Here is a 26,483-nt window from a genome sequence, read left to right on the forward strand (position 1 = left end):
GAGAAAATAAGAATTTACTCACCGGTAATTCTATTTCTCGTAGTCCGCAGGAGACTGGGCACATCTAAAGAAAGCTTTAGGACTATCTGGTGTGCACTGGCTCCTCCCCCTATGACCCTCCTCCAAGCCTCAGTTAGGGCACTGTGCCCGGAAGAGCTGACACAATAAGGAAGGATTTTGAATCCCGGGTAAGACTCATACCAGCCACACCAATCACACGTATAACTCGTGAAAGGAACCCCGGTTAACAGTATGATAACAAAAGGAGCCTCTGAACAGATGGCTCGCAATAATAACCCGATTTGTGTAACAATAACTATTTACAAGTATTGCAGACAATCCGCACTTGGGATGGGCGCCCAGCATCCACTACGGACTACGAGAAATAGAATTACCGGTGAGTAAATTCTTATTTTCTCTGACGTCCTAGTGGATGCTGGGAACTCCGTAAGGACCATGGGGATTATACCAAAGCTCCCAAACGGGCGGGAGAGTGCGGACGACTCTGCAACACCGAGTGAGAGAACTCCAGGTCCTCCTCAGCCAGGGTATCAAATTTGTAGAATTTTGCAAACGTGTTTGCCCCTGACCAAGTAGCAGCTCGGCAAAGTTGTAAAGCCGAGACCCCTCGGGCAGCCGCCCAAGATGAGCCCACCTTCCTTGTGGAATGGGCTTTTACAGATTTAGGCTGCGGTAGTCCCACCGCAGAATGCGCCAGCTGAATAGTGCTACAAATCCAGCGCGCGATAGTCTGCTTAGAAGCAGGAGCACCCAGTTTGTTTGGTGCATGCAGGATAAACAGCGAGTCAGTTTTCCTGACTCCCGCCGTCCTGGAAACATAAATTTTCAGGGCCCTGACTACGTCCAGTAACCTGGAATCCTCCAAGTTCCCAGCAGCCGCAGGCACCACAATAGACTGGTTCAAGTGAAACGCTGATACCACCTTCGGGAGAAACTGAGGACGAGTCCTCAATACTGCCCTATCCATATGGAAAATCAGATAAGGGCTTTTATAGGACAAAGCCGCCAATTCTGACACACGCCTGGCCGAAGCCAGGGCCAACAGCATGACCACTTTCCACGTGAGATATTTCACATCCACAGTCTTAAGTGGTTCAAACCAATGTGATTTCAGGAACTCCAAAACCACATTGAGATCCCAAGGTGCCACTGGGGGCACAAAAGGAGGCTGAATATGCAGAACTCCCTTGACAAAAGTCTGAACTTCAGGCAGGGAAGCTAGTTCTTTCTGGAAGAAAATCGACAGGGCCGAAATCTGGACCTTAATGGACTCCAATTTGAGGCCCAACGTCACCCCTGCTTGTAGGAAATGCAGGAATCGACCCAGTTGAAATTCCTCCGTTGGGCCTTCCTGGCCTCACACCAAGCAACATATTTTCGTCAATGCGGTGATAATGTTTTGCGGTGACATCCTTCCTGGCTTTGATCAGGGTAGGGATGACTTCCTCCGGAATGCCCTTTTCCTTCAAGATCCGGTGTTCAACCGCCATGCCGTCAAACGCAGCCGCGGTAAGTCTTGGAACAGACAGGGCCCCTGCTGCAGCAGGTCCTGTCTGAGCGGCAGAGGCCAAGGGTCCTCTGAAAGCATCTCTTGAAGTTCCGGGTACCAAGCTCTTCTTGGCCAATCCGGAACCACGAGTATAGTTTTCACTCCTCGCCTTCGTATTACCTTGGGAATGAGAGGCAGAGGAGGAAACACATAAACCGACTGGTACACCCACGGTGTTACTAGAGCGTCCACAGCGATCGCCTGAAGGTCCCTTGACCTGGCGCAATATCTTTTTAGCTTTTTGTTGAGGCGGGACGCCATCATGTCCACCTGTGGTCTTTCCCATCGGTTTACCAGTATTTGGAAGACTTCTGGATAAAGTCCCCATTCTCCCGGGTGGAGGTCGTGCCTGCTGAGGAAGTCTGCTTCCCAGTTGTCCACTCCCGGAATGAACACTGCTGTCAGTGCTAACACATGATTTTCCGCCCATCGGAGAATTATTGTGGCTTCTGCCATTGCCCTCCTGCTTCTTGTGCCGCCCTGTCTGTTTACATGGGCGACCGCCGTGATGTTGTCTGATTGGATCAGTACCGGCTGGTTCTGAAGCAGGGGCCTTGCTTGGCTTAGGGCATTGTAAATGGCCCTTAGCTCCAGAATATTTATGTGAAGCGAAATCTCCTGATTTGACCACAGTCCTTGGAAATTTCTTCCCTGTGTGACTGCCCCCCAGCCCCGAAGGCTGGCATCCGTGGTCACCAGGACCCAGTCCTGTATTCCGAATCTGCGGCCCTGTTGCATCTGGAGATGGGACCCGGACCATTTGTCCAACAGGTCCCACTGGAAAGTCCTTGCGTGGAACCTTCCGAATGGAATTGCTTCGTACGAAGCTACCATTTTTCTCAGGACTCGCGTGCATTGATGTACCGACACCTGTCCCGGTTTTAGGAGGTCTCTGACTAGAGATGAGAACTCCTCGGCTTTTTCCACTGGAAGAAACACTTTTTTCTGGTCTGTGTCCAGAATCATTCCCAGGAACAGTAGACGTGTCGTCGGGACCAGCTGTGACTTTGGAATATTGAGAATCCAGCCGTACTGTTGTAGCACTTCCCGAGAAAGTGCTACCCCCACTACCAACTGTTCCTTGGACCTCGCCTTTATCAGGAGATCGTCCAAGTACGGGATAATTAAAACTCCCTTCTTGCGAAGGAGTATCATCATTTCGCCCATTACCCTGGTAAAGACCCTCGGTGCCGTGGATACCCCAAACGGCAGCGTCTGGACTGATAGTGACAGTCCTGTACCACAAATCTGAGGTACTCCTGGTGAGGGGGGTAAATGGGGACATGTAGGTACGCATCCTTGATGTCCAGGGAGACCATGTAATCCCCCTCGTCCAGGCTCGCAATAACCGCCCTGAGCGATTACATCTTGAACTTGAACCTTTTGATATAAGTGTTCAAGGATTTTAAATTTAAGATGGGCCTCACTGAACCGTCCGGTTTCGGTACCACAAACATTGTGGAATAGTAACCCTTTCCTTGCTGAAGGAGGGGTACCTAGACAATCACTTGCTGTGAATACAGTTTCTGGATAGCCACCAACACTGCCTCCCTGACAGAGGGAGTTGCTGGTAAGGCAGATTTTAGAAAACGGTGGGGGGGGGACGTCTCGAGCTCCAGCCTGTACTCCTGAGATACTACTTGAAGGATCCAGGGATCCACCTGTGAGAGAGCCCACTGTGTGCTGAAATTTCTGAGACGGGCCCCCACCGTACCCGGGTCCGCCTGTGAAGCCCCAGCGTCATGCTGTGGACTTACCGGACGCGGGGGAGGACTTTTGCTCTTGGGAACTGGCTGTATGCTGCAGCTTTTTCCCTCTACCTTTGCCTCTCGGCAGAAGGGATGCGCCTCGAGCCCTCTTGTGTTTATGGGGCCGAAAGTACTGTACTTGATAATACGGTGCTTTCTTTTGCTGTGGGGTAGCCTGTGGCAAAATGTCGATTTCCCAGCCGTAGCTGTGGAAACGAGGTCTGAAAGACCATCCCCAACAGTTCCACCCCTCAGCAAAATATTGTCCCTATCCAGGGTATCAATATTATCCAACAGGGAATCTGACCACGCAGCAGCAGCACTGCACATCCATGCTGATGCAATCGCTGGTCGTAATATAATGCCCGTGTGTGTATATATAGCTTTTAGGGTAGCTTCCTGCCTTCTATCAGCAGGATCCTTTAGGGCGGCCGTATCCGGAGACGGTAGTGCCACCTGTTTTGATAAACGTGTAAGCGCTTTATCTACCCTAGGGGATGTTTCCCAACGTGACCTATCCTCTGGCGGGAAAGGGTACGCTGCCAATAACCGTTTAGAAATTACCAATTTCTTATCGGGGGAAGTCCAGGCTTCCTCACACACCTCATTTAATTCCTCAGATGCAGGAAAAACTACTGGTAGTTTTTTCTCACCGAACATAATACCCTTTTTTGTGGTACCTGGGGTACTATCAGAAATGTGTAATACATTTTTCATTGCCTCAATCATGTAACGGGTGGACCTATTGGAGGGTAAACTAGTCTCATCGTCGTCGACACTGGAGTCGGTATCAGTGTCGACATCTGTGTCTGTCATCTGAGGTAGCGGGCGATTTAAAGCCCCTGATGACATTTGAGACGCTGGAACAGTCACAAGCTGAGTAGCCGGCTGTCCTATGTCGTCAAACCTTTTATGTAAGGAGCTGACACTGTCACGTAATTCCTTCCATAAGTCCATCCACACAGGTGTCGACCCCTCAGGGGGTGACAACACATTTACAGGCATTTGCTCTGCCTCCACATCATTTTCCTCATCATACATGTCGACATAGCAGTACCGACACACAGCACACACACAGGGAATGCTCTGACAGAGGACAGGACCCCACAAAGCCCTTTGGGGAGACAGAGGGAGAGTATGCCAGCACACACCAGAGCGCTATATACCACAGGGATATCACCTATAAAGAGTGTTTTCCCCATATAGCTGCATATATATATATTATACTGCGCCTAAATTTGTGCTCCCCCTCTCTTTTTTACCCTTTCTGTAGTGCAGGACTGCAGGGGAGAGCCAGGATGCGATCCTTCCAGCGAAGCTGTGAGGGAAAATGGCGCCAGTGTGCTGAGGGAGATGGCTCCGCCCCTTTTTTGGCGGGCTTTCTCCCGCTATTTTAATATTTCTGGCAGGGGTTAATATACACCTATATAGCCTCTGGGGCTATATATGGTGTCAGTTTGCCAGCCAAGGTGTTATTTATTGCTGCTCAGGGCGCCCCACCCCCCAGCGCCCTGCACCCATCAGTGACCGAAGTGTGTGGTGTGCATGAGGAGCAATGGCGCACAGCTGCAGTGCTGTGCGCTACCTTGGAGAAGACAGAAGTCTTCAGCCGCCGATTTTCCGGACCTTCTTGCTTCTGGCTCTGTAAGGGGGACGGCGGCGCGGCTCCGGGAACGGACGACGAGGTCGGGTCCTGTGTGCGATCCCTCTGGAGCTAATAGTGTCCAGTAGCCTAAGAAGCCCAAGCTACCACCACTTAGGTAGGTTCGCTTCTTCTCCCCTTAGTCCCTCGGTGCAGTGAGCCTGTTGCCAGCAGGTCTCACTGTAAAATAAAAAACCTAAATTATATTTTCTTTCTAGGAGCTCAGGAGAGCCCCTAGTGTGCATCCAGCTCAGCCGGGCACAGAAATCTAACTGAGGCTTGGAGGAGGGTCATAGGGGGAGGAGCCAGTGCACACCAGATAGTCCTAAATCTTTCTTTAGATGTGCCCAGTCTCCTGCGGAGCCGTCTATTCCCCATGGTCCTTACGGAGTTCCCAGCATCCACTAGGACGTCAGAGAAATAAAGGGAACACTAAAATAACACATCCTAGATCTGAATGAATGAAATATTCTTATTAAATACTTTGTTCTTTACATAGTTGAATGTGCTGACAACAAAATCACACAAATTATCAATGGAAATCAAATTTATTAACCCATGGAGGTCTGGATTTGGAGTCACACTAAAAATTAAAGTGGAAAAACACACTACAGGCTGATCCAACTTTGATGTAATGTCCTTAAAACAAGTAAAAATGAGGCTCAGTAGTGTGTGTGGTCTCCACGTGCCTGTATGACCTCCCTACAACGCCTGGGCATGCTCCTGATGAGGTGGCGGATGGTCTCCTGAGGGATCTCCTCCCAGACCTGGACTAAAGCATCCACCAACTCCTGGACAGTCTGTGGTGCAATGTGGCTTTGGTGGATGGAGTGAGACATGATGTCCCAGATGTGCTCAATTGGATTCAGGTCTGGGGAACGGGCGGGCCAGTCCATAGCATAAATGCCTTCGTCTTGCAGGAACTGCTGACATACTCCAGCCACATGAGGTTTAGCATTGTCTTGCATTAGGAGGAACCCAGGGCCAACCACACCAGCATATGGTCTCACAAGGGGTCTGAGGATCTCATCTCGGTACCTAATGGCAGTCAGGCTACCTCTAGCGAGCACATGGAGGGCTGTGCGGCCCTCCAAAGAAATGCCACCCCACACCATTACTGACCCACTGCAGGCAGCAGAACGTTCTCCTTGGCGTCTCCAGACTGTCACGTCTGTCACATGTGCTCAGTGAGAACCTGCTTTCATCTGTGAAGAGCACAGGGTGCCAGTGGCAAATTTGCCAATCTTGGTGTTCTCTGGCAAATGCCAAATGTCCTGCACGGTGTTGGGCTCTAAGCACAACCCCCACCTGTGGACGTCGGGCCCTCATATCACCCTCATGGAGTCTGTTTCTGATCGTTTGAGTAGACACATGCACATTTGTGGCTTGCTGGAGGTCATTTTGCAGGGCTCTGGCAGTGTTCCTCCTTGCACAAAGGCGGAAGTAGCAGTCCTGCTGCTGGGTTGTTGCCCTCCTACGGCCTCCTCCACATCTCCTGATGTACTGGCCTGTCTCCTGGTAGCGCCTCCATGCTCTGGACACTACGCTGACAGACACAGCAAACCTTCTTGCCACAGCTCGCATTGATGTGTCATCCTGGATGAGCTGCACTACCTGAGCCACTTGTGTGGGTTGTAGGGAGGTCATACAGGCACGTGGAGGCCACACACACTACTGAGCCTTATTTTGAGGACTTTTCAAGTCTTTATTTCTATTGCCATTTTAAAACTATTGGTCAGAGTGGCCGATGATCAGTTGCTTTGACAATCCAGTCCTTAGCAAATCTATTTCTAGGTATTAAATAGACTTCTGGGCTACACAGAACCCTCTCTACTTAGGTTCATCTTCTACTTACTGTAGGTCATATTTGAAGGTTTTCCCTGTTTGAAATGAAACAAGAGTAGAGATGTGTCTATCTACATCGTTGCTGTAGACACGTTAAACAAAGCTTTTAGTTGTGCCTAGTCACGAGCATGTTTACTAACACCAGGCGTCTTTTTGTGCATATTTCCCCCCGAAAATGTGTCTTATTCGTTTTGCTATATGAATAAGACGCACAAGCAGACTCTGCTGACTAAAATGATCAGTGGCATGCCTATATTTTATATGTGACTGCGGCTGTATCTGCATACAAAATGCTATGTTGCAGTGTTTGCTTGGAAAAGGAGATTTATGATAAGACTTTCCATTGTTAAATCTCTTTCTGCGAGGCACACTGGATTCCACAGGGAATAACATCGGGGGTGTAGAGTTGGATCTTGATCCGAGGCACCAAAAGGCTAAAGCTTTGACTGTTCCCAGGAAGCACTGCGCCGCTTCCTCTATATCCCCGCCTCCTGGCACTGGAGCTCAGTTTTGTTAACCAGTCCAATGCAGTAGCAGGTAAAAGAGACGACAGTAGTTAGTAGCCACAGCGAACAATATTTTCACAACAGGAGAAGGTACCAGCGGCTAATGCCATACAAACCCAAAGAAGCTAAGTGTGCGCCCTGTGGAATCCAGTGAAAGAGATTTAACAATGGTTTTACCATGAATCTCCTTTTCTCCAGCGGGGTACACTGGTATTCCACAGGGAATAACATCGGGGATGTCCTAAAGCAGATCCTCATGGGAGGGGATGCACTGTAGCGGGCACAAGAACCCGGCGTCCAAAGGAAGCATCCTGGGAGGAGGAAGTATCAAAGGCATAGAACCTGATGAATATGTTCACTGAGGACCACGTAGACGCCTTGCACAATTGTTCTAGGGACGGGCCGCCCAAGAAGGTCCAACAGACCGAGTAGAATGGGCCTTGATAGTAGCAGGAGCTGGAAGTCCAGCCTGTACATAAACTTGTGCAATCACCATTCTAATCCATCTGGCCAAGGTTTGCTTATTCGCAGGCCAGCCACGTTTGTGAAAACCAAAAAGGACAAATAGAGAATCAGATCTCCTAAGAGAGGCGGTTCTCTTCACATATATACGGAAAGCCCGTACCACATTCAAAGACCGTTCTTTGGAGGACAAACCAGGAGAGATAAATGCCAGAACCACAATCTCTTGGATAAGGCGGAAAGACGACTCCACCTTAGGTAGATAACCAGGGCGAGTTCTAAGAACCGCACGGTCACGGTGAAAAATCAGAAAGGGTGACAGACAGGATAAGGCACCCAAGTCTGAAACCCTTCTAGCAGAGGCAATAGCCAGCAAAAATAAGACCTTAAGTGTAAGCCATTTAAGGTCCACAGACTCAAGAGGTTCAAATGGAGACTCTTGTAGGGAATCCAGAACAACCAACAAATTGCAATTAGCTACAGGAGGAACATAGGCCCTCATTCCGAGTTGTTCGCTCGCAAGGCGATTTTAGCAGAGTTACACACGCTAAGCCGCCGCCTACTGGGAGTGAATCTTAGCTTCTTAAAATTGCGAACGATGTATTCGCAATATTGTGATTACAAACTACTTAGCAGTTTCTGAGTAGCTTCAACCTTACTCGGCATCTGCGATCAGTTCAGTGCTTGTCGTTCCTGGTTTGACGTCACAAACACACCCAGCGTTCGGCCAGACACTCCTCCGTTTCTCCAGCCACTCCCGCGTTTTTTCCGGAAACGGTAGCGTTTTTATCCACACGCCCATAAAACGCCGTGTTTCCGCCCAGTAACACCCATTTCCTGTCAATCACACTACGATCGCCGGAGCGAAGCAAAAGCCGTGAGTAAAAATACTATCTTCATAGCAAAATTACTTGGCGCAGTCGCAGTGCGAACATTGCGCATGCGTACTAAGCAGAAAAACGCTGCGATGCGAAGAAAAATACAGAGCGAACGACTCGGAATGAGGGCCATAGGGAGGTTGAATCCGTAAAACACCCTGAGTGAAAGTATGAACGTCAGGCAGAGTCGCAATTTTTCTCTGAAACCATACCGACAAGGCTGAAATATGAACCTTGACGGAGGCCAGATGAAGGCCTAAATCCAGGCCCTGATGCAGAAAAGCTAAAAGTTTGGCAGTACTGAACTTGTATGCATCATAATTCTTAGCCGCACACCAGGTGAAGTAAGAATTCCAGACCCTATAATAAATCCGAGCCGAAGCCGGTTTACAGGCTTTCAACACAGTTTGAATGACTGCCTCAGAAAATCCTTTGGCCCTCAGAAGTGAAGCTTCAAGAGCCATGGCGTCAAAACCAGTTGGGCCAGATCCTGGTAGACACAAGGGCCCTGAACGAGGAGGTCTGGGCATTGCGGAAGTAGAGGAGGACGCTCTATCGAGAGACCCTGCAGGTTTGAGAACCAATGCCATCTCGGCCACGCTGAAGTGATTAGAAGTAGTAATCCTCCTTCTTGCTTGAACTTCCTTATTGCCTTGGGCAGAAGTGACACTGGAGGGAACACGTATGGCAGCCGAAAGTTCCATGGAATTGCCAGGGCGTCCACAAACGCTGGTTGAGGATCCCTTGTCCTTGCTCCGAAGACCGGAACCTTGTGATTGTGTCGAGACGCCATCAGGTTTACATCTGGTAGGCCCCACTTGTCCACTAGGAGTTGAAAGACTTCCGGATAAAGGTTCCACTCTCTGGCGTGTACATCTTGATGACTGAGGAAGTCCGCTTCCCAGTTTAGGAGCCCCGGAATGAACACTGCCGATATGGCTGGCAGATGGCGTTCCACCAATAGAAGAATCCTTGACACTTCCATCATTGCCATGCAGCTTCGAGTGCCGCCTTGATGATTTATGTACGCCACCGTGGTGGCGCTGTCTGACTGTTCTGGAACAGGCTTGTTCTGTACCAGAGGCAGGGCCAGTTTCAGAGCATTGAACACTGCCCGCAACTCCAGAATGTTTATCAAAAGGAGAGATTCCTCCCTGGTCCACCGACCCTGTGGAGAGTGTTGCTCCAACACCACACCCCAACCCCGCAGACTGGCATCTGCCGTTAGGAGGACACAGTTGGAGATCCAGAAGGGACGACCCCTACTCAATCGTTAGTCCTGGAGCCACCAGCTCAGAGACAGACGAACTTCCGGAGACAAGGAAATCATGTGAGACCAGATCCAGTGAGGCAGGCCATCCCACTTGGAAAGGATTAACCACTGCAGAGGTAAAGAATGAAATTGAGCGTATTCTACCATGTCGAAAGCCGATACCATGAGGCCTAATGCTTGCATCACCGAGTGTATTGACACACGAGGGCGAGAGAGGAAGCATCGTATCCTATCCTGAAGTTTCAGGACCTTCTCTGGAGACAAGAACAACCATTGGTTGTGTGTGTGCAGTAACGCCCCCAGGTGTACCATGCTCTGAGCAGAAACCAGTGAGAATTTCTTCCAGTTAATGAGCCACCTGTGTGCTTGCAGGAATTGGACCGTCAGTTTCAAATGACGGAGGAGAACCTATGGGGAATTCGCCAGGATCAACAAGTCATCCAGACACCGCAGAATCCTGATACCCTGACGGCGGAGAAGGGCCATCATGACTGCCATGACCTTGGTGAAGATTCGCTGAGCTGTGGTCAGTCCAAAAGGCAAGGCCCAAAATTGATAATGTAGGTGGCCAATAGCAAACCGCAGATTTTACTGATGAGACATGGCAATAGGTATATGTAGGTAAGCATCCTGTATGTCCATGGATACCATATAGTCCTTGGGCTTCAAAGCCATAACAATAGAGCGAAGAGTTTCCATATGGAATTTGGATACCTTCACAAATTTGTTCAAAGACTTGAGGTTGAGAATGGGCCGTGAGGATCCATTCGATTTCGGAACTAGGAACAGCGTTGAATAGTACCCCCTGCCTCTCTGAGCCAGAGGCACTGGCACTATCACTCCTGTGTCCAGGAGGGATAGTACCACCAAATGTAGAGTTTTTGCTTTCAACGGATCCGAAGGGATATTTGTCGAGCAAAACTGTCGAGGGGGACGTTTCTTGAAAGAGATGACGTTTCCGTGAGTGACGACTTCCCTCACACAGGCGTATGAATTGGTCTGCAACCATACCTGGGCGAACCGCAGCAGTCGGCCCCCCACCCTGGGGTCCCTCAGGTGAGGCCCGCCCCGTCATGCAGCAGGCTTGTCTGGTTTGGAAGCAGGCTGATGGGCAGCCCACGAACGTTTAGCTTTGGGCTTAGAGGTTTTGGAAGTGCAAGCCTGTTTCGGCTACGCCTGACCCTTTGCTTTACTTGTAGGTCGAAAGGAACGAAAGGTGGTACTTTTAGCCTTCGCAGCCGAAGGATTAGTACTCAGCAGACATGCAGTTTTAGCAGACGCTAAGTCAGCAACAATCTTGTTCAGATCTTCCCCAAAAAGGATGTTTCCCTTAAAAGGAATCACCTCCAAGGTCTTTTTAGAGTCCAGATCCACAGACCAGGTCCGTAACCACAAATTCCAGCGAGCCAGAATGTACGTAGTAGACGCTTTGGCTGCCAGGACACCGGCATCAGAGGCCACCTCCTGAATGTAATGAGAGGCTGTGGTAACATATGAAAGACACTGTCTGGCATTATCAGAAAAAGTAGGAGGAAGCTCCGCTTCAACTTCTTGAAACCAGGCTTCAATAGCTTTTGGAGCCCAAGAAGCCACTATAGCAGGGGCGTAAGTTAATACCAGGCGCCCAGAGGCAAAGTAACAATGGTGCCCCCCCCCTTCCCCACACACACTCCTTGCTTTCACCAGCAACACCCCACAAAACAACAGGCAGGGTCGATTTAAGGGTAACAGGGGCCTGGAGGCACATCCACAAACAGCCAAATATATACACACACACATTGCAACATACAGAATACACACACAGCCACACACATTTTGCTATATACACACACTCATATGCACATACACGCACGCAGCCACATATACACATTGCTATCTATATATATATATATATATATATATATATATAAACATAGAATTTGACGGCAGATAAGAACCACTTGGCCCATCTAGTCTGCCCCTTTTTTATTTTATCCTTTAGGCAATCTCAACCCTTTTTTAACCTTAATTCTTTGTAAGGATACTCATATGCCTGTCCCAAGCATGTTTAAATTGCCCTACAGTCTTAGCCTCTACCACCTCTGATGGGAGGCTATTCCACTTATCCACTACCCTTTCTGTGAAGTAATTTTTCCTTAAATTTCCCCTGAACCTCCCCCCCTCCAGTCTCAATGTATGCCCTCGAGTTCTAATACTTCTTTTCCTTTGAAGAATGTTTCCCTCCTGAACTTTGTTAAGACCCTTGATATATTTGAAAGTTTCTATCATGTCCCCCCTTTCCCTTCTCTCCTCCAAACTATACATGTTAAGATCTTTTAGCCTTTCCGGGTACGTTTTGTGATGTAGGCCATGCACCATTTTAGTTGCCCTTCTTTGTACACTCTCTAATGTATTTATATCCTTCTGGAGATAGGGTCTCCAGAACTGGACACAGTATTCCAGATGGGGCCGTACCAATGACCTATACAGTGGCATTATCACTTCTTTTTTCCTGCTACTGATTCCTCTCCCTATGCAACCAAGCATCTGACTTGCCTTTCTCATTGCTTTGTTGCATTGCTTTCCTGCCTTCAAGTCACTTAAAAATAGTGACTCCTAAATCTCTTTCCTCCTCATTAGTTTCCATTATAGTACCCTTGATACTATATTTAGCCTTTGGGTTTTTGAGACCCAAGTGCATGATTTTGCATTTTTTAGCATTAAACTGTAGTTGCCACGTTCTTGACCATTTCTCAAGCCTACCTAGTCATTAATCATTTGTTTGACCCCTCCCGGTGTGTCTACCATGTTGCATATCTTTGTATCATCTGCAAAAAGGCATATCTTCCCTTCAATACCATCTGCAATGTCACCAACAAAGATATTAAAGAGAACTGGACCAAGTACAGATCCCTGGGGTACTCCACTGGTAACATTTCCCTCCATAGATTGCACTCCATTAACTACGACTATCTGTTTCCTATCCTGCAACCAGGTTCTTATCCATTTAACTGATTTATAATCCACCCCCAGGCTTTCAAGTTTATTTAGCAGTCTGCGATGTGGGACAGTGTCAAATGCCTTACTAAAGTCTAGATATGCTACATCTACAGCTCCCCCTTGATCTATTATTTTCATCACAGAGTCAAAAAAGTCAATAAGATTTGTTTGGCATGATCTCCCACCAGTAAATCCATGCTGTTTTGGATTCTGTATGTTGTTTGATTTAAGATATTCCACTACTCTTTCTTTTAATAGTTTTTCCATTACTTTCCCTACTACTGATGTAAGGCTTACTGGTCTGTAGTTACTTGCTTCTTCCTTGCTTCCACTTTTGTGCAGTGAAACTACATTTGCTCTTTTCCAGTCCTTTGGAATAGCACCTGTATTTAGTGACTGGTTAAATAATTCTGTTAAAGGTGTAACCAGCACATCTTTTAGCTCTTTGAGTATCCTTGGGTGTATCCCATCTGGTCCCATTGATTTATCCACTTTTAGTTTTGAAAGTTCTGTTAGGACCTTCTCCCCTGTAAATGTAATTTCATCTACCTTATTTTTATGAATGTCCTTGCAACTTAACTGTGGCCCCATCCCTTCTTCTGTAGTAAATACTGAGCAAAAATAATTATTTAGGTGATCTGCTATTGCCTTGTCTCCCTCCACCAAATGCCCACTCTCTGTCTTAAGTCTTATTATTCCTCCATTTGATTTTCTCCTTTCACTTATATACTTAAAAAAAGTTTTTTATCTACTGACTGGGCCATTTTCTCCTCAGCTTCTGCCTTTGCACGTCTGATCACTTTCTTAGCATCCTTCCGTCTGTCCAGATACACCTCTTTGTCGTTATTATTTTGAGTCTGTTTGTATTTCCTAAAAGCCATCTTTTTTGCTTTCACACTAGTTGATACTTCTTTTGTGAACCACACTGGCTTCCTTTTCCTGGTGCTTTTCCTAACCATTTTGATACAAAGGTCTGTTGCACTTAGTATTGCACTTTTCAGTTTATTCCACCTCTCCTGCACTCCTTCCAAGTTCCTCCAGTCTGCCAATGAATCACTTAAACATCTCCCCATTTTTGCAAAGTCAGCATTTCTAAAATCCAACACCTTTGTTTTTGTGTGATAGGAGTTGGATCCTGTCTTTATACTAAACCATACTGCTTGATGATCACTGGATCCCAGGTGCTCACCCACATATATATCAGATATCCTATCACCATTTGTAAGAATTAGATCTAATATTGAGTCTTTGCGAGTGGGCTCCCTCACCAATTGCTTGAGAGATGCTCCCTGTAAGGAATGTAAAAATGTGCCACTTGTAGCTGAACTTGCAAAAGACCCCTCCCAATTTACATCAGGTAAATTAAAGTCTCCCATGATTATGACTTCTCCCTTCAAAGCCATTTTAGAGATGTCCAACAATAGGTTCCTGTCCAAATCCTGCCCCTGGCCTGGTGGTCTATAGATCACCCCAATGCGAATAATGTCCTTCTTCCCAGTTTCTATGGTGACCCAAAGGGCCTCAGTTTTGGCTTCAATATTTTGTATTAAAGTAGCATTTATGATTTTTTTCACTTACATTGCTACCCCTCCTCCTATTCTTCCTATTCTATCTTTCCTAAATAAATTGTATCCTGGTATAGCTAAGTCCCAGTCATGATTCTCATTGCACCAAGACTCTGTAATTGCCACAAAATCCAGGTTATCCCTTGTCATTATCGCAATTAGCTCTGGAATTTTGTCTCCTAAGCTCCTAGCATTTGCAGACATAGCTTTAAGAATTTTGTCTGTGCATTTGTTATTAGTAGCCATGTCCAAAATATACACAAAATATGTACAAAATAAATGACAAGTTTAAAGTTGAAATTACCTGTTTGGGGATGTTGCTCAGTATTTGTTTTCTTTTACTAATCAGTAATCATACTCTGTCCTTTACACCATGACTACACCTTACTAAATATAAAGATATAGTACACCTGACCACAATGGGTAAATGTTCAAAGGAGGTAAACATCAGTCAGTATTCAATAATAAACTGTTTCACCGAGCAACTTCCCCACACATGCAATGACATTTACAAGAAATCATTACATCAAGAAACATACATAAATTTGCATAAGAGAGAACTGTAGTGAGCAGATTGGGGATGCCTTTTCATAGGTTTTTAAAAACAGATAATATGCATAAGATGAATTACATACTTTTGAGGCATTAAGGCAGTCCTTTTGTGGTAGTGTTGGTGTGTTGATGTTTCCCTTCTGTTTTCCTTCGGTTTAACGGAGGTATAACGCTATTTTTATAATAACACTTTTATGTCAGCACTTCTATGGAAGCACTACCAGCCGATGGCTATCCAGCCGCATACTAGACTTCAAATAGGAACAATATCCATGTGAATGCAATGATTGCAATCTCCACCCAATACAATCCCCCTTTAAGCTAAGGCCATAAATTAGCTTAGAAAAACAGACATTACATACCAATAAGGCAGCCATCTATATCTTTACAAAGAGAAAAACATACAAAAAAAAAACTCACATTTTCAATATACCTAAACTATTCAATCATGATATTCATTTGACATAATCAGCAAATGCAGTACAACTTGCTGGGATGTGTAGTTCCACTAATCATACCTAGACTATTCAATCATGATATTCATTTGACATAATCAGCAAATGCAGTACAACTTGCTGGGATGTGTAGTTCCACGAATCATATATATATATATATATATATATATATATACACATACATACACATAAAGCCCCTCACATATTGCCATACGCACACACACACACACATGCAGATACACACACAGCCACATATACACACACACATTGCTACCCACAGTATAAACACACATCACACACAACACTAATCTAAGCGCCATGCCTGAGTCCGGTGCGTGCCCTCCTGTATGTACTATTACTGCCCCGGTGCTTTTCCCCGTCAGTCCCCTCTCCCAATCTTACATGTTCATCCCCGAGGCACTGCTAACTTGAGCTGCAGCAGCGGCAGGAGAGAGGGGAAGGGGGATCTGCGCTGGAGACGGACAGCAGGGTTGTGAGCAGGCGGGTGCACCGCTTGTCAGCGCCGGGATGCCCCGCCTCCTCCGCTACCGCTGAGCTAACGGGTGCTGGCGCTGAATGTATAAATATAGCAGCTGGGCAGAGCACCGGAGGCAATGGAGAGGTCAGCGTGCCCCTCCAGAGCAGGCGCCCAGCGGCATCCGACTCCATTGTCTCCGGTACTTCCGCCACTGCACTATAGTAGGTCTATGCACAGCACCCGCAAGAGTGTAAATAGACTTCAAGCAACCCTCCACACGATTATCTGTCGGTTCCTTCAGAGAGGTGACGGTAGTGACAGGCAGAGTAGATGACACCACCATATGTGCGACATGTGAGTCCACCGGCAGCGGTGTTTCCCAATTTTTACTTAACTCTGCAGCGAGGGGATAACGAGCTAGCATCTTTTTAGACAGGGAGAATTTCTTTCCTGGAGACTCCCAGAATTCCTGACGTATATGACAACTAAATGGTCAGAATGTGGCAAAAATAAGAATTTACTTACCGATAATTCTATTTCTCGTAGTCCGTAGTGGATGCTGGGAACTCCGTAAGGACCATGGGGAATAGCGGCTCCGCAGGAGACAGGGCACAAAAGTAAAAGCTTTAGGACTACCTGGTGTGCACTGGCTCCTCCCCCTATGACCCTCCTCCAAGCCTCAGTTAGGATACTGTGCCCGGACGAGCGTACACAATAAGGAAGGATATTGAATCCCGGGTAAGACTCATACCAGCCACACCAATCACACCGTACAACCTGTGATCTGAACCCAGTTAACAGCATGATAACAGAGGAGCCTCTGAAAAGATGGCTCACAACAAAAATAACCCGATTTAGTTAACAATAACTATGTACAAGTATTGCAGACAATCCGCACTTGGGATGGGCGCCCAGCATCCACTACGGACTACGAGAAATAGAATTATCGGTAAGTAAATTCTTATTTTCTCTGACGTCCTAGTGGATGCTGGGAACTCCGTAAGGACCATGGGGATTATACCAAAGCTCCCAAACGGGCGGGAGAGTGCGGATGACTCTGCAGCACCAAATGAGAGAACTCCAGGTCCTCCTCAGCCAGGGTATCAAATTTGTAGAATTTTACAAACGTATTTGCTTCTGACCAAGTAGCTGCTCGGCAAAATTGTAAAGCCGAGACCCCTCGGGCAGCCGCCCAAGATGAGCCCACCTCCCTTGTGGAGTGGGCATTTACAGATTTTTGGCTGTGGCAGGCCTGCCACAGAATGTGCAAGCTGAATTGTACTACAAATCCAACGAGCAATAGTCTGCTTAGAAGCAGGAGCACCCAGCTTGTTGGGTGCATACAGGATAAACAGCGAGTCAGATTTTCTGACTCCAGCCGTCCTGGAAACATATATTTTCAGGGCCCTGACAACGTCTAGCAACTTGGAGTCCTCCAAGTCCCTAGTAGCCACAGGCACCACCATAGGCTGGTTCAGGTGAAACCACCTTAGGGAGAAACTGAGGACGAGTCCTCAATTCCGCCCTGTCCGAATGGAAAATCAGATAAGGGCTTTTACAGGATAAAGCCGCCAATTCTGACACGCGCCTGGCCCAGGCCAGGGCCAACAGCATGACCACCTTCCATGTGAGATATTTTAACTCCACAGATTTAAGTGGTTCAAACCAATGTGACTTTTGGAACCCAAAAACTACATTGAGATCACAAGGTGCCACTGGAGGCACAAAAGGAGGCTGTATATACAGTACCCCTTTTACAAACGTCTGAACTTCAGGGACTGAAGCTAGTTCTTTTTGGAAGAAAATTGACAGGGCCGAAATTTGAACCTTAATGGACCCCAATTTCAGGCCCATAGACACTCCTGTTTGCAGGAAATGTAGGAATCGACCCAGTTGAAATTCCTCCGTCGGCCTTACTGGCCTCGCACCACGCAACATATTTTCGCCAAATGCGGTGATAATGTTTTGCGGTTACATCCTTCCTGGCTTTGATCAGGATAGGGATGACTTCATCCGGAATGCCTTTTTCCTTCAGGATCCGGCGTTCAACCGCCATGCCGTCAAACGCAGCCGCGGTAAGTCTTGGAACAGACAGGGTCCTTGCTGGAGCAGGTCCCTTCTTAGAGGTAGAGGCCACGGATCCTCCGTGAGCATCTCTTGAAGTTCCGGTTACCAAGTCCTTCTTGGCCAATCCGGAGTCACAAATATAGTGCTTACTCCTCTCCATCTTATAATTCTCAGTACCTTGTGTATGAGAGGCAGAGGATGGAACACATACACTGACCGGTAAACCCACGGTGTTACCAGAGCGTCTACAACTATTGCCTGATCTGCTGAGGAAGTCTGCTTCCCAGTTGTCCATTCCCGGAATGAACACTGCTGACAGTGCTATCACATGATTTTCCGCCCAGCGAAGAATCCTTGCAGCTTCTGCCATTGCCCTCCTGCTTCTTGTGCCACCCTGTCTGTTTACGTATGTGACTGCCGTGATGTTGTCCGACTGGATCAACACCGGCTGACCTTGAAGCAGAGGTCTTGCTAAGCTTAGAGCATTGTAAATGGCCCTTAGCTTCAGGATATTTATGTGAAGTGATGTCTCCAGGCTTGACCATAAGCCCTGGAAATTCCTTCCCTGTGTGACTGCTCCCCAGCCTCGCAGGCTGGCATCCGTGGTCACCAGGACCCAGTCCTGAATGCCGAATCTGCGGCCCTTTAGAAGATGAGCACTCTGCAACCACCACAGGAGGGACACCCTTGTCCTTGGTAACAGGGTTATCCGCTGATGCATCTGAAGATGCGACCCGGACCATTTTTCCAGCAGGTCCCACTGGAAAGTTCTTGCGTGGAATCTGCCGAATGGGATTGCTTCGTAGGAAGCCACCATTTTTCCCAGAACCCTTGTGCATTGATGCACTGAGACTTGGCTCGGTTTTAGGAGGTTCCTGACTAGCTCGGATAACTCCCTGGCTTTCTCCTCCGGGAGAAACACCTTTTTCTGGACTGTGTCCAGGATCATCCCTAGGAACAGAAGACGAGTCGTCGGAACCAGCTGCGATTTTGGAATATTGAGAATCCAACCGTGCTGCCGCAACACTACCTGAGATAGTGCTACACCGACCTCCAACTGTTCTCTGGATCTTACCCTTATCAGGAGATCGTCCAAGTAAGGGATAACTAAAACTCCCTTCCTTCGAAGGAGTATCATCATTTCGGCCGTTACCTTGGTAAAGACCCGGGGTGCCGTGGACCATCCAAACGGCAGCGTCTGAAACTGATAGTGACAGTTCTGTACCACAAACCTGAGGTACCCTTGGTGAGAAGGGTAAATTGGGACATGAAGGTAAGCATCCTTCATGTCCCGAGACATCATGTAGTCCCCTTCTTCCAGGTTCGCAATCACTGCTCTGAGTGACTCCAACTTGAATTTGAACCTCCATATGTAAGTGTTCAAAGATTTTAGATTTAGAATCGGTCTCACCGAGCCGTCCGGCTTCGGTACCACAACAGTGTGGAATAATACCCCGTTCCCTGTTGCAGGAGGGGTACCTTGATTATCACCTGCTGGGAATACAGCTTGTGAATGGCTTCCAAAACTGCCTCCCTGTCAGAGGGAGACGTCGGTAAAGCCGACTTTAGGAAAAACGGCGAGGGGGAGACGTCTCGAATTCCAATTTGTACCCCTGAGATATCACCTGAAGGATCCAGGGGTCTACTTGCGAGTGAGCCCACTGCGCGCTGAAATTCATTGAGACGGGCCCCCACCGTGCCTGATTCTGCTTGTAAAGCCCCAGCGTCATACTGAGGGCTTGGCAGAGGCGGGAGAGGGCTTCTGTTCCTGGGAACTGGCTGATTTCTGCAGCCTATTTTCCTCTCCCTCTGTCACGGGGCAGAAAAGAGGAACCTTTTGCCCGCTTGCCCACGAAAGGACTGCGCCTGATAATACGGCGTCTTCTTATGTTGAGAGGCGACCTGGGGTACAAACGTGGATTTCCCAGCTGTTGCCGTGGCCACCAGGTCTGAAAGACCGACCCCAAATAACTCCTCCCCTTAATAAGGTAATACTTCCAAATGCCGTTTGGAATCCGCATCACCTGACCACTGTCGTGTCCATAACCCTCTACTGGCAGAAATGGACAACGCACTTAGACTTGATGCCAGTCGGCAAATATTCCGCTGTGCATCACGCATATATAGAAATGCATCTTTTAAATGCTCTATAGGCAATAATATACTGTCCCTATCTAGGGTATCAATATTTTCAGTCAGGGAATCCGACCACGCCAACCCAGCACTGCACATCCAGGCTGAGGCGATTGCTGGTCGCAGCATAACACCAGTATGTGTGTAAATACATTTTAGGATACCCTCCTGCTTTCTATCAGCAGGATCCTTAAGGGCGGCCATCTCAGGAGAGGGTAGAGCCCTTGTTCTTAAAAGCGTGTGAGCGCTTTATCCACCCTAGGGGGTGTTTCCCAACGCACCCTAACCTCTGGCGGGAAAGGATATAATGCCAATAACATTTTAGAAATTATCAGTTGTTATCGGGGGAAACCCACGCATCATCACACACCTCATTTAATTTCTCAGATTCAGGAAAACTACAGGTAGTATTTCCTCACCGAACATAATACCCCTTTTTGGTGGTACTCGTATTATCAGAAATGTGTAAAACATTTTTCATTGCCTCAATCATGTAACGTGTGGCCCTACTGGAAGTCACATTTGTCTCTTCACCGTCGACACTGGAGTCAGTATCCGTGTCGGCGTCTATATCTGCCATCTGAGGTAACGGGCGCTTTAGAGCCCCTGACGGCCTATGAGACGTCTGGACAGGCACAAGCTGAGTAGCCGGCTGTCTCATGTCAACCACTGTCTTTTATACAGAGCTAACACTGTCACGTAATTCCTTCCAACAGTTCATCCACTCAGGTGTCGACCCCCTAGGGGGTGACATCACTATTACAGGCAATCTGCTCCGTCTCCACATCATTTTTCTCCTCATACATGTCGACACAAACGTACCGACACACAGCACACACACAGGGAATGCTCTGATAGAGGACAGGACCCCACTAGCCCTTTGGGGAGACAGAGGGAGAGTTTGCCAGCACACACCAGAGCGCTATATATATACAGGGATAACCTTATATAAGTGTTTTTCCCCTTATAGCTGCTGTATTTTTAATACTGCGCGTAATTAGTGTCCCCCTCTCTTTTTTAACCCTTTCTGTAGTGTAGTGACTGCAGGGGAGAGCCAGGTAGCTTCCCTCCAACGGAGCTGTGAGGGAAAATGGCGCCAGTGTGCTGAGGAGATAGGCCCCGCCCCCTTCTCGGCGGCCTTATCTCCCGTTTTTCTGTGTATTCTGGCAGGGGTTAAATTCATCCATATAGCCCAGGAGCTATATGTGATGCATTTTTTGCCATCCAAGGTGTTTTTATTGCGTCTCAGGGCGCCCCCCCCCCAGCGCCCTGTACCCTCAGTGACCGGAGTGTGAAGTGTGCTGAGAGCAATGGCGCACAGCTGCAGTGCTGTGCGCTACCTTGTTGAAGACAGGACGTCTTCTGCCGCCGATTTTCCGGACCTCTTCTGTCTTCTGGCTTTGTAAGGGGGCCGGCGGCGCGGCTCTGGGACCCATCCATGGCTGGGCCTGTGATCGGTCCCTCTGGAGCTAATGTCCAGTAGCCTAAGAAGCCCAATCCACTCTGCACGCAGGTGAGTTCGCTTCTTCTCCCCTTAGTCCCTCGATGCAGTGAGCCTGTTGCCAGCAGGACTCACTGAAAATAAAAAACCTAACTTAAACTTTTTCACTAAGCAGCTCAGGAGAGCCACCTAGTGTGCACCCTTCTCGTTCGGGCACAAAAATCTAACTGAGGCTTGGAGGAGGGTCATAGGGGGAGGAGCCAGTGCACACCAGGTAGTCCTAAAGCTTTTACTTTTGTGCCCAGTCTCCTGCGGAGCCGCTATTCCCCATGGTCCTTACGGAGTTCCCAGCATCCACTAGGACGTCAGAGAAACTAATTTAGTAACCTTCTGACATTTGAACTTATCAGGTTTCTTAGACGTATCTGGAGGTTCAGTTTAATCATCAATCTGAAGAATCAGTATGATAGCCTCCAAGAGGTCAGGAACATCCACCTGTGTTGTAGATTCCCCATCAGAAGCATCTGCATTAGTGTCTGATGGGTCATTATATACGCCATCTTCATCGGATGAAGTATCCGAAACATGCGTGGATTGTGAGGAAGAAATGGCCCGCTTAGATGACTCTTTGGTCCTAGGGGGGCGAGGGTCAGGCTTTTGTTTAACCAGAGACTGATTTAACTGCTGTAACTGAGTTGACAGAGAATTCACCCATGGTGGATTTACAACAGCGACAATATGTGACTGTACAGGAACAGGATGTCCCACAGGGGGCGCAAGTCTGGTTACTAGCGTAGTCCGTAAATTAGAAAAAGCAGCCCAAGGTGGGTCTTGGTGTGCCAGGGGTACGAGACCCCCAATACCTGGACCCTCAGCTGGAATATTTTCCTCAGATAAATCTGCGGCGTCAGCACTGCATGACGCAGGATCAGCCACAGATCTCCAGCTCTGTGACGCAGACATTATTGGAAAATGTAGCCCTATGGCGTAACAGTACAATATAGCCAGACACAGTACCTGACTAAAAAACCACTGTAGAGTGTGATTGTAATGCAGATCACAAACAGAGGATTTAAGTGGTATAAGGTGACTGAAGTACACAGAGAAAAATACCAAACAGTATATCCTATGAAACACTATACTGTATAAATAGGTGCACTTAGCCCCCGTCAGGGTACAGAATATAGGGATAGCAATATGTGTGATATACACGGAATAGGAACCACACAGCAGCTATTGGCACACACAGTCACATATACAATGCAGGAATTATTACAAACAACAATAAAACAGCACTGGACTAGCAATACTAAGTAAAGCTATGTATGTATACAGATATAACAATGCACAGTAAATACTGAATGTATAGCACAGGATACTTGTACTAAATATCCCTGTAGTTATGCACTTGTTCTTAACTAACACTGTCTAAACGACATGTAGAATACTTAAGTGTCCTCTACATGCACAGCGCTGATGAGACAGGTGGCTTTACAGAGGAGACATTGCCCAGCAGTCCCAGAATCAGCGCAGCTCTGTGTAATGGCGCCCAAATGCTGACAGGGAGTGAGGGAGAGAGAGAGAGATGCAGCTCCAGGGAGGGAACATCTGCTGTAGATGGCGCCTGGGGCTGGGGGAGGGGCTACAGGTCAGAGCCTTATCCCCTCTGCTGGACTTTACCATCGGGTACTATGGAGCCTGTACTAAACGAATTTTAGTAAATCCGACCTGTGCTCCTTGATGCCTCAGATCAAGATCCAACTCTAAACCCCGATGTTATTCCCTGTGGAATACCAATGTACTCCGCTGCAGAAATCACTGTAACGTAGCATTTTGTATGTAGGTACAGCCACAGACAAACACAGAATACAGGCATGCTATAAACATAAGCTGCGTGTGCGTTGTAGTCACAAAGAGATGAGAGTAAAGGTGGGTACACACTATTAGATATATCTGCAGATCAATTGATCTGCAGATATATCTATGTACGGATCGGGCAGTGTGTTGTGCATACACACAGCCCGATCCGTCGGGGGACTGACGTCATGAACTGGGCGGGCGGGCGCTCGCACCCGCCCAGTTCAGCTGTCAATCACCGCCGGCCGTCGCAGCATGTGTACGGGCGGTCGGACGACCGCCCCGTACACACACAGCGACGGGCCAATATATCGTTAGCTATATTGGCTGTCGGCTGTACTGCACGGCCGACGCGATATGTCTGTGAACGACGGAGTTCACAGACGTATCGCCCGTACACACTGGCCGACGGTCCCGCGATGTATCGGCCGTTCAAGAGAACGGCCGATACATCGACCAGTGTGTACGGGCCTTAAGACGTATTTTCGTCAAAAAAGACGCCTGCCGTTAGCAGAGTTGTCGTCTGACTCACGCCAGGCATACACTGCTGCATGGCATATTGAGGTAAGATGTATGAGGACACATCTGTATGGGCAGGCTCACCGGAAATCTGCAGAGCGCGCAGATCACAGGCTATTACATATGCCCCATTATCTCCAAACGTTATTATTAATGGTAACTGGCAAATAAGCACAGCAGTACACAAATCATAATATAAGCAAAAGGTAATATAATAAAAAAAAAAAGACAATAAGGACACTAAAAGGATGAAATCCGAGGAACTATTTGAGAAGTAAGAAATATAAAGAGCATAAAGAATACCTGTAGCCTCTGTTCTATTTCCAAGTAACTAGGGTGTATATTGATACTGTACAATGGCCCTCATTCCGAGTTGTTCGCTCGCAAGGCGATTATAGCAGAGTTACACACGCTAAGCCGCCGCCTACTGGGAGTGAATCTAAACATCTTAAATGTGCGACCGATGTATTCGCAATATTGCGATCAAAACCGAGTTAGCAGTTTCTGAGTAACTCCAGACTTACTCTGCCTGTGCGATCAATTCAGTGCTTTTCGGTCCCGGCTGACGTCATAAACACACCCAGCGTTCGCCCAAGCACTCCCACCGTTTCTCCAGACACGCCTGCGTTTTTTCCGGAAACGGTAGCGTTTCCTGCCACACGCCCCTAAAACGCCGTACATCCGCCCAGTAACACCCATTTCCTGTCAATCACAATGCGTTCTCCGGAGCGACGAAAAAGCCGTGAGTAAAATTACTTTCTTCTTAGTAAAGTTACTTGACGCATGCGCAGTGCGAACATTACGCATGCGCACTAAGAGAATTCTCACTGCGATGCGATGAAAAATACCGAGCGAACAACTCGGAATGAGGGCCAATGTTTTGGAAAATCTGGTACCTGGATTCTAAAGAATGAGCCCTAATTGATGGAGCCAGATATTTAAATAGCAACAGCCTGGTTTTGCCTTTTAAATTAATAAAACTTTAAAACATCAGGCAGACTCACAGAGAACCTGCCGATGCCTGTAGTTCGCAGGCTATTACATTTACCCCTATGTGACAGATGTTCCCATTAAGATATTCATTGAGTCTATTTTGATTTTATGCCTCCAAGAGTTTCCAAACACTCATTTTCGCCTCTTCCTTATATTTAAACATTTCATTTCTTTACGGAACCTAAGGGGCGAGATTCAATTAGATGCACGTTTAAAAATGCAATTAGGGCAGGCTGATCACTGCTTGCACCTCCGTAGGCTGTGAGCAGAAACCGGCCTCTGCGGCACAGCCTGCGAAGCAGCCAGGAGCAGTTCCGGCATTACGCGTGGCTAAATGAATTTGGCCCTAAATATAGCCCAAGTACAAGAAAATAGCATGTTCTCAAAACTATGGCAATGTGTCAAACAACAGAGCATCCATTTTATACATGAGTTAGAGTATTAGGGATTGAAAAGGAATAGTAATTGGATGAAGTAGTGGTACATTATATAGTGGGGTCTAGAAGGTAAAACTGCAGAACTCATACCTGATCTTTCTGTGCACCGACTTTCTTTGCTTCGGTAAGGTCCGCCTCCAGACGGGCAACATGCTTATCTAGTTGAACAAGTTCTACTTTGTGCTTTTGCTGGGCTGCCACAATTTCCAGGTGTAAGGACTGCAAGGTCTTTTCTAGCTCTTCAGTTTCAAGCACATACTTCTTCTGCTGGTCTAACAATTTCCCAGCTTCAGTATTCTGCTGTTCAATGATAAGCTGATACTCCTTTATTTTTGCTGTCTTTTCATTGCATTGTCTTCTTAGGACTTCCATCTCCTATGAAATGCATAAAAGTCATGTAGAGTTAAGCAGGCTGACGCTGACCTATACCCCTTTTACACTGCATCTAAATCCTGGGTTACTGCACATGGACGTGCAGCAACCCAGGATTTTGCTCAGTGAAAAAGGGTCCCCCCGGGTCCAGTGACACGAGTAACCTTCCCGGATAGTTAGCAGGGTTTTACCCGGGAAGGACCCGGGGGAGCTGCAGTGTAAATGGATAACCTGAGTCATCCAACCCGGGACCTGTTTACAGCACAAGGAAAAGGGCAATTTTCCGGTGCAAGGAGATTATGTCATCTCCAAGTGCCGACACTGCATCCACGTGCAGTGTGAACGGCTCCGGCAGTGTGAAAGGGGTTGTCCCAAGTCTGACCTGATTTGGAACCATGATACAAATCCTAGGTTAGACAAGGGACTTTAGTAGAAAAGAGGTGCAAGAGTTGTAAACTACGTCTGCTAAGTAAAATACAGTATAATACCTTGGGAAGGACCTACAGGTCTGTAATCACTGAAATATGTGAGGCAGGGACCACTCACTGCTCACTGGTTCTGTTTATAAAAATGTATTAACTTACTTCGAAGGTGCATTTTTTTTATTTTTATTTTAGAATAAAACACCTAATGCACAGGTAATGCGGGCAATACACCCGAGCCATGTTTCCCCATTCTGCTGATCTGAACAACCATTCGTCGGACATCAAT

The 26,483-nt window shown here is 47.4% G+C and overlaps 1 protein-coding gene across 8 annotated transcripts in view; it reads right to left on the reverse strand.

Annotated features, from left to right (window-relative positions):
• The window catches only part of LOC134928326 (polyamine-modulated factor 1-binding protein 1-like), an 817,199-nt gene that overhangs the window by 529,261 nt on the left and 261,455 nt on the right, over window positions 1-26,483 (reverse strand). For all 8 annotated transcript variants that reach the window (XR_010177892.1, XM_063923947.1, XM_063923945.1 and 5 more), the window contains exon 11: window positions 25,491-25,775. Coding sequence is in view for 7 of the 8 variants with exons in the window: in XM_063923947.1 (XP_063780017.1) it covers window positions 25,491-25,775 (285 nt within the window). In the remaining variant the exon portion in view is untranslated. The remainder of the gene's footprint in view (window positions 1-25,490; window positions 25,776-26,483) is intronic.

The sequence above is a fragment of the Pseudophryne corroboree genome, chromosome 5 (genome assembly GCF_028390025.1).
Source record: "Pseudophryne corroboree isolate aPseCor3 chromosome 5, aPseCor3.hap2, whole genome shotgun sequence".
Classification (NCBI taxonomy): domain Eukaryota; kingdom Metazoa; phylum Chordata; class Amphibia; order Anura; family Myobatrachidae; genus Pseudophryne; species Pseudophryne corroboree.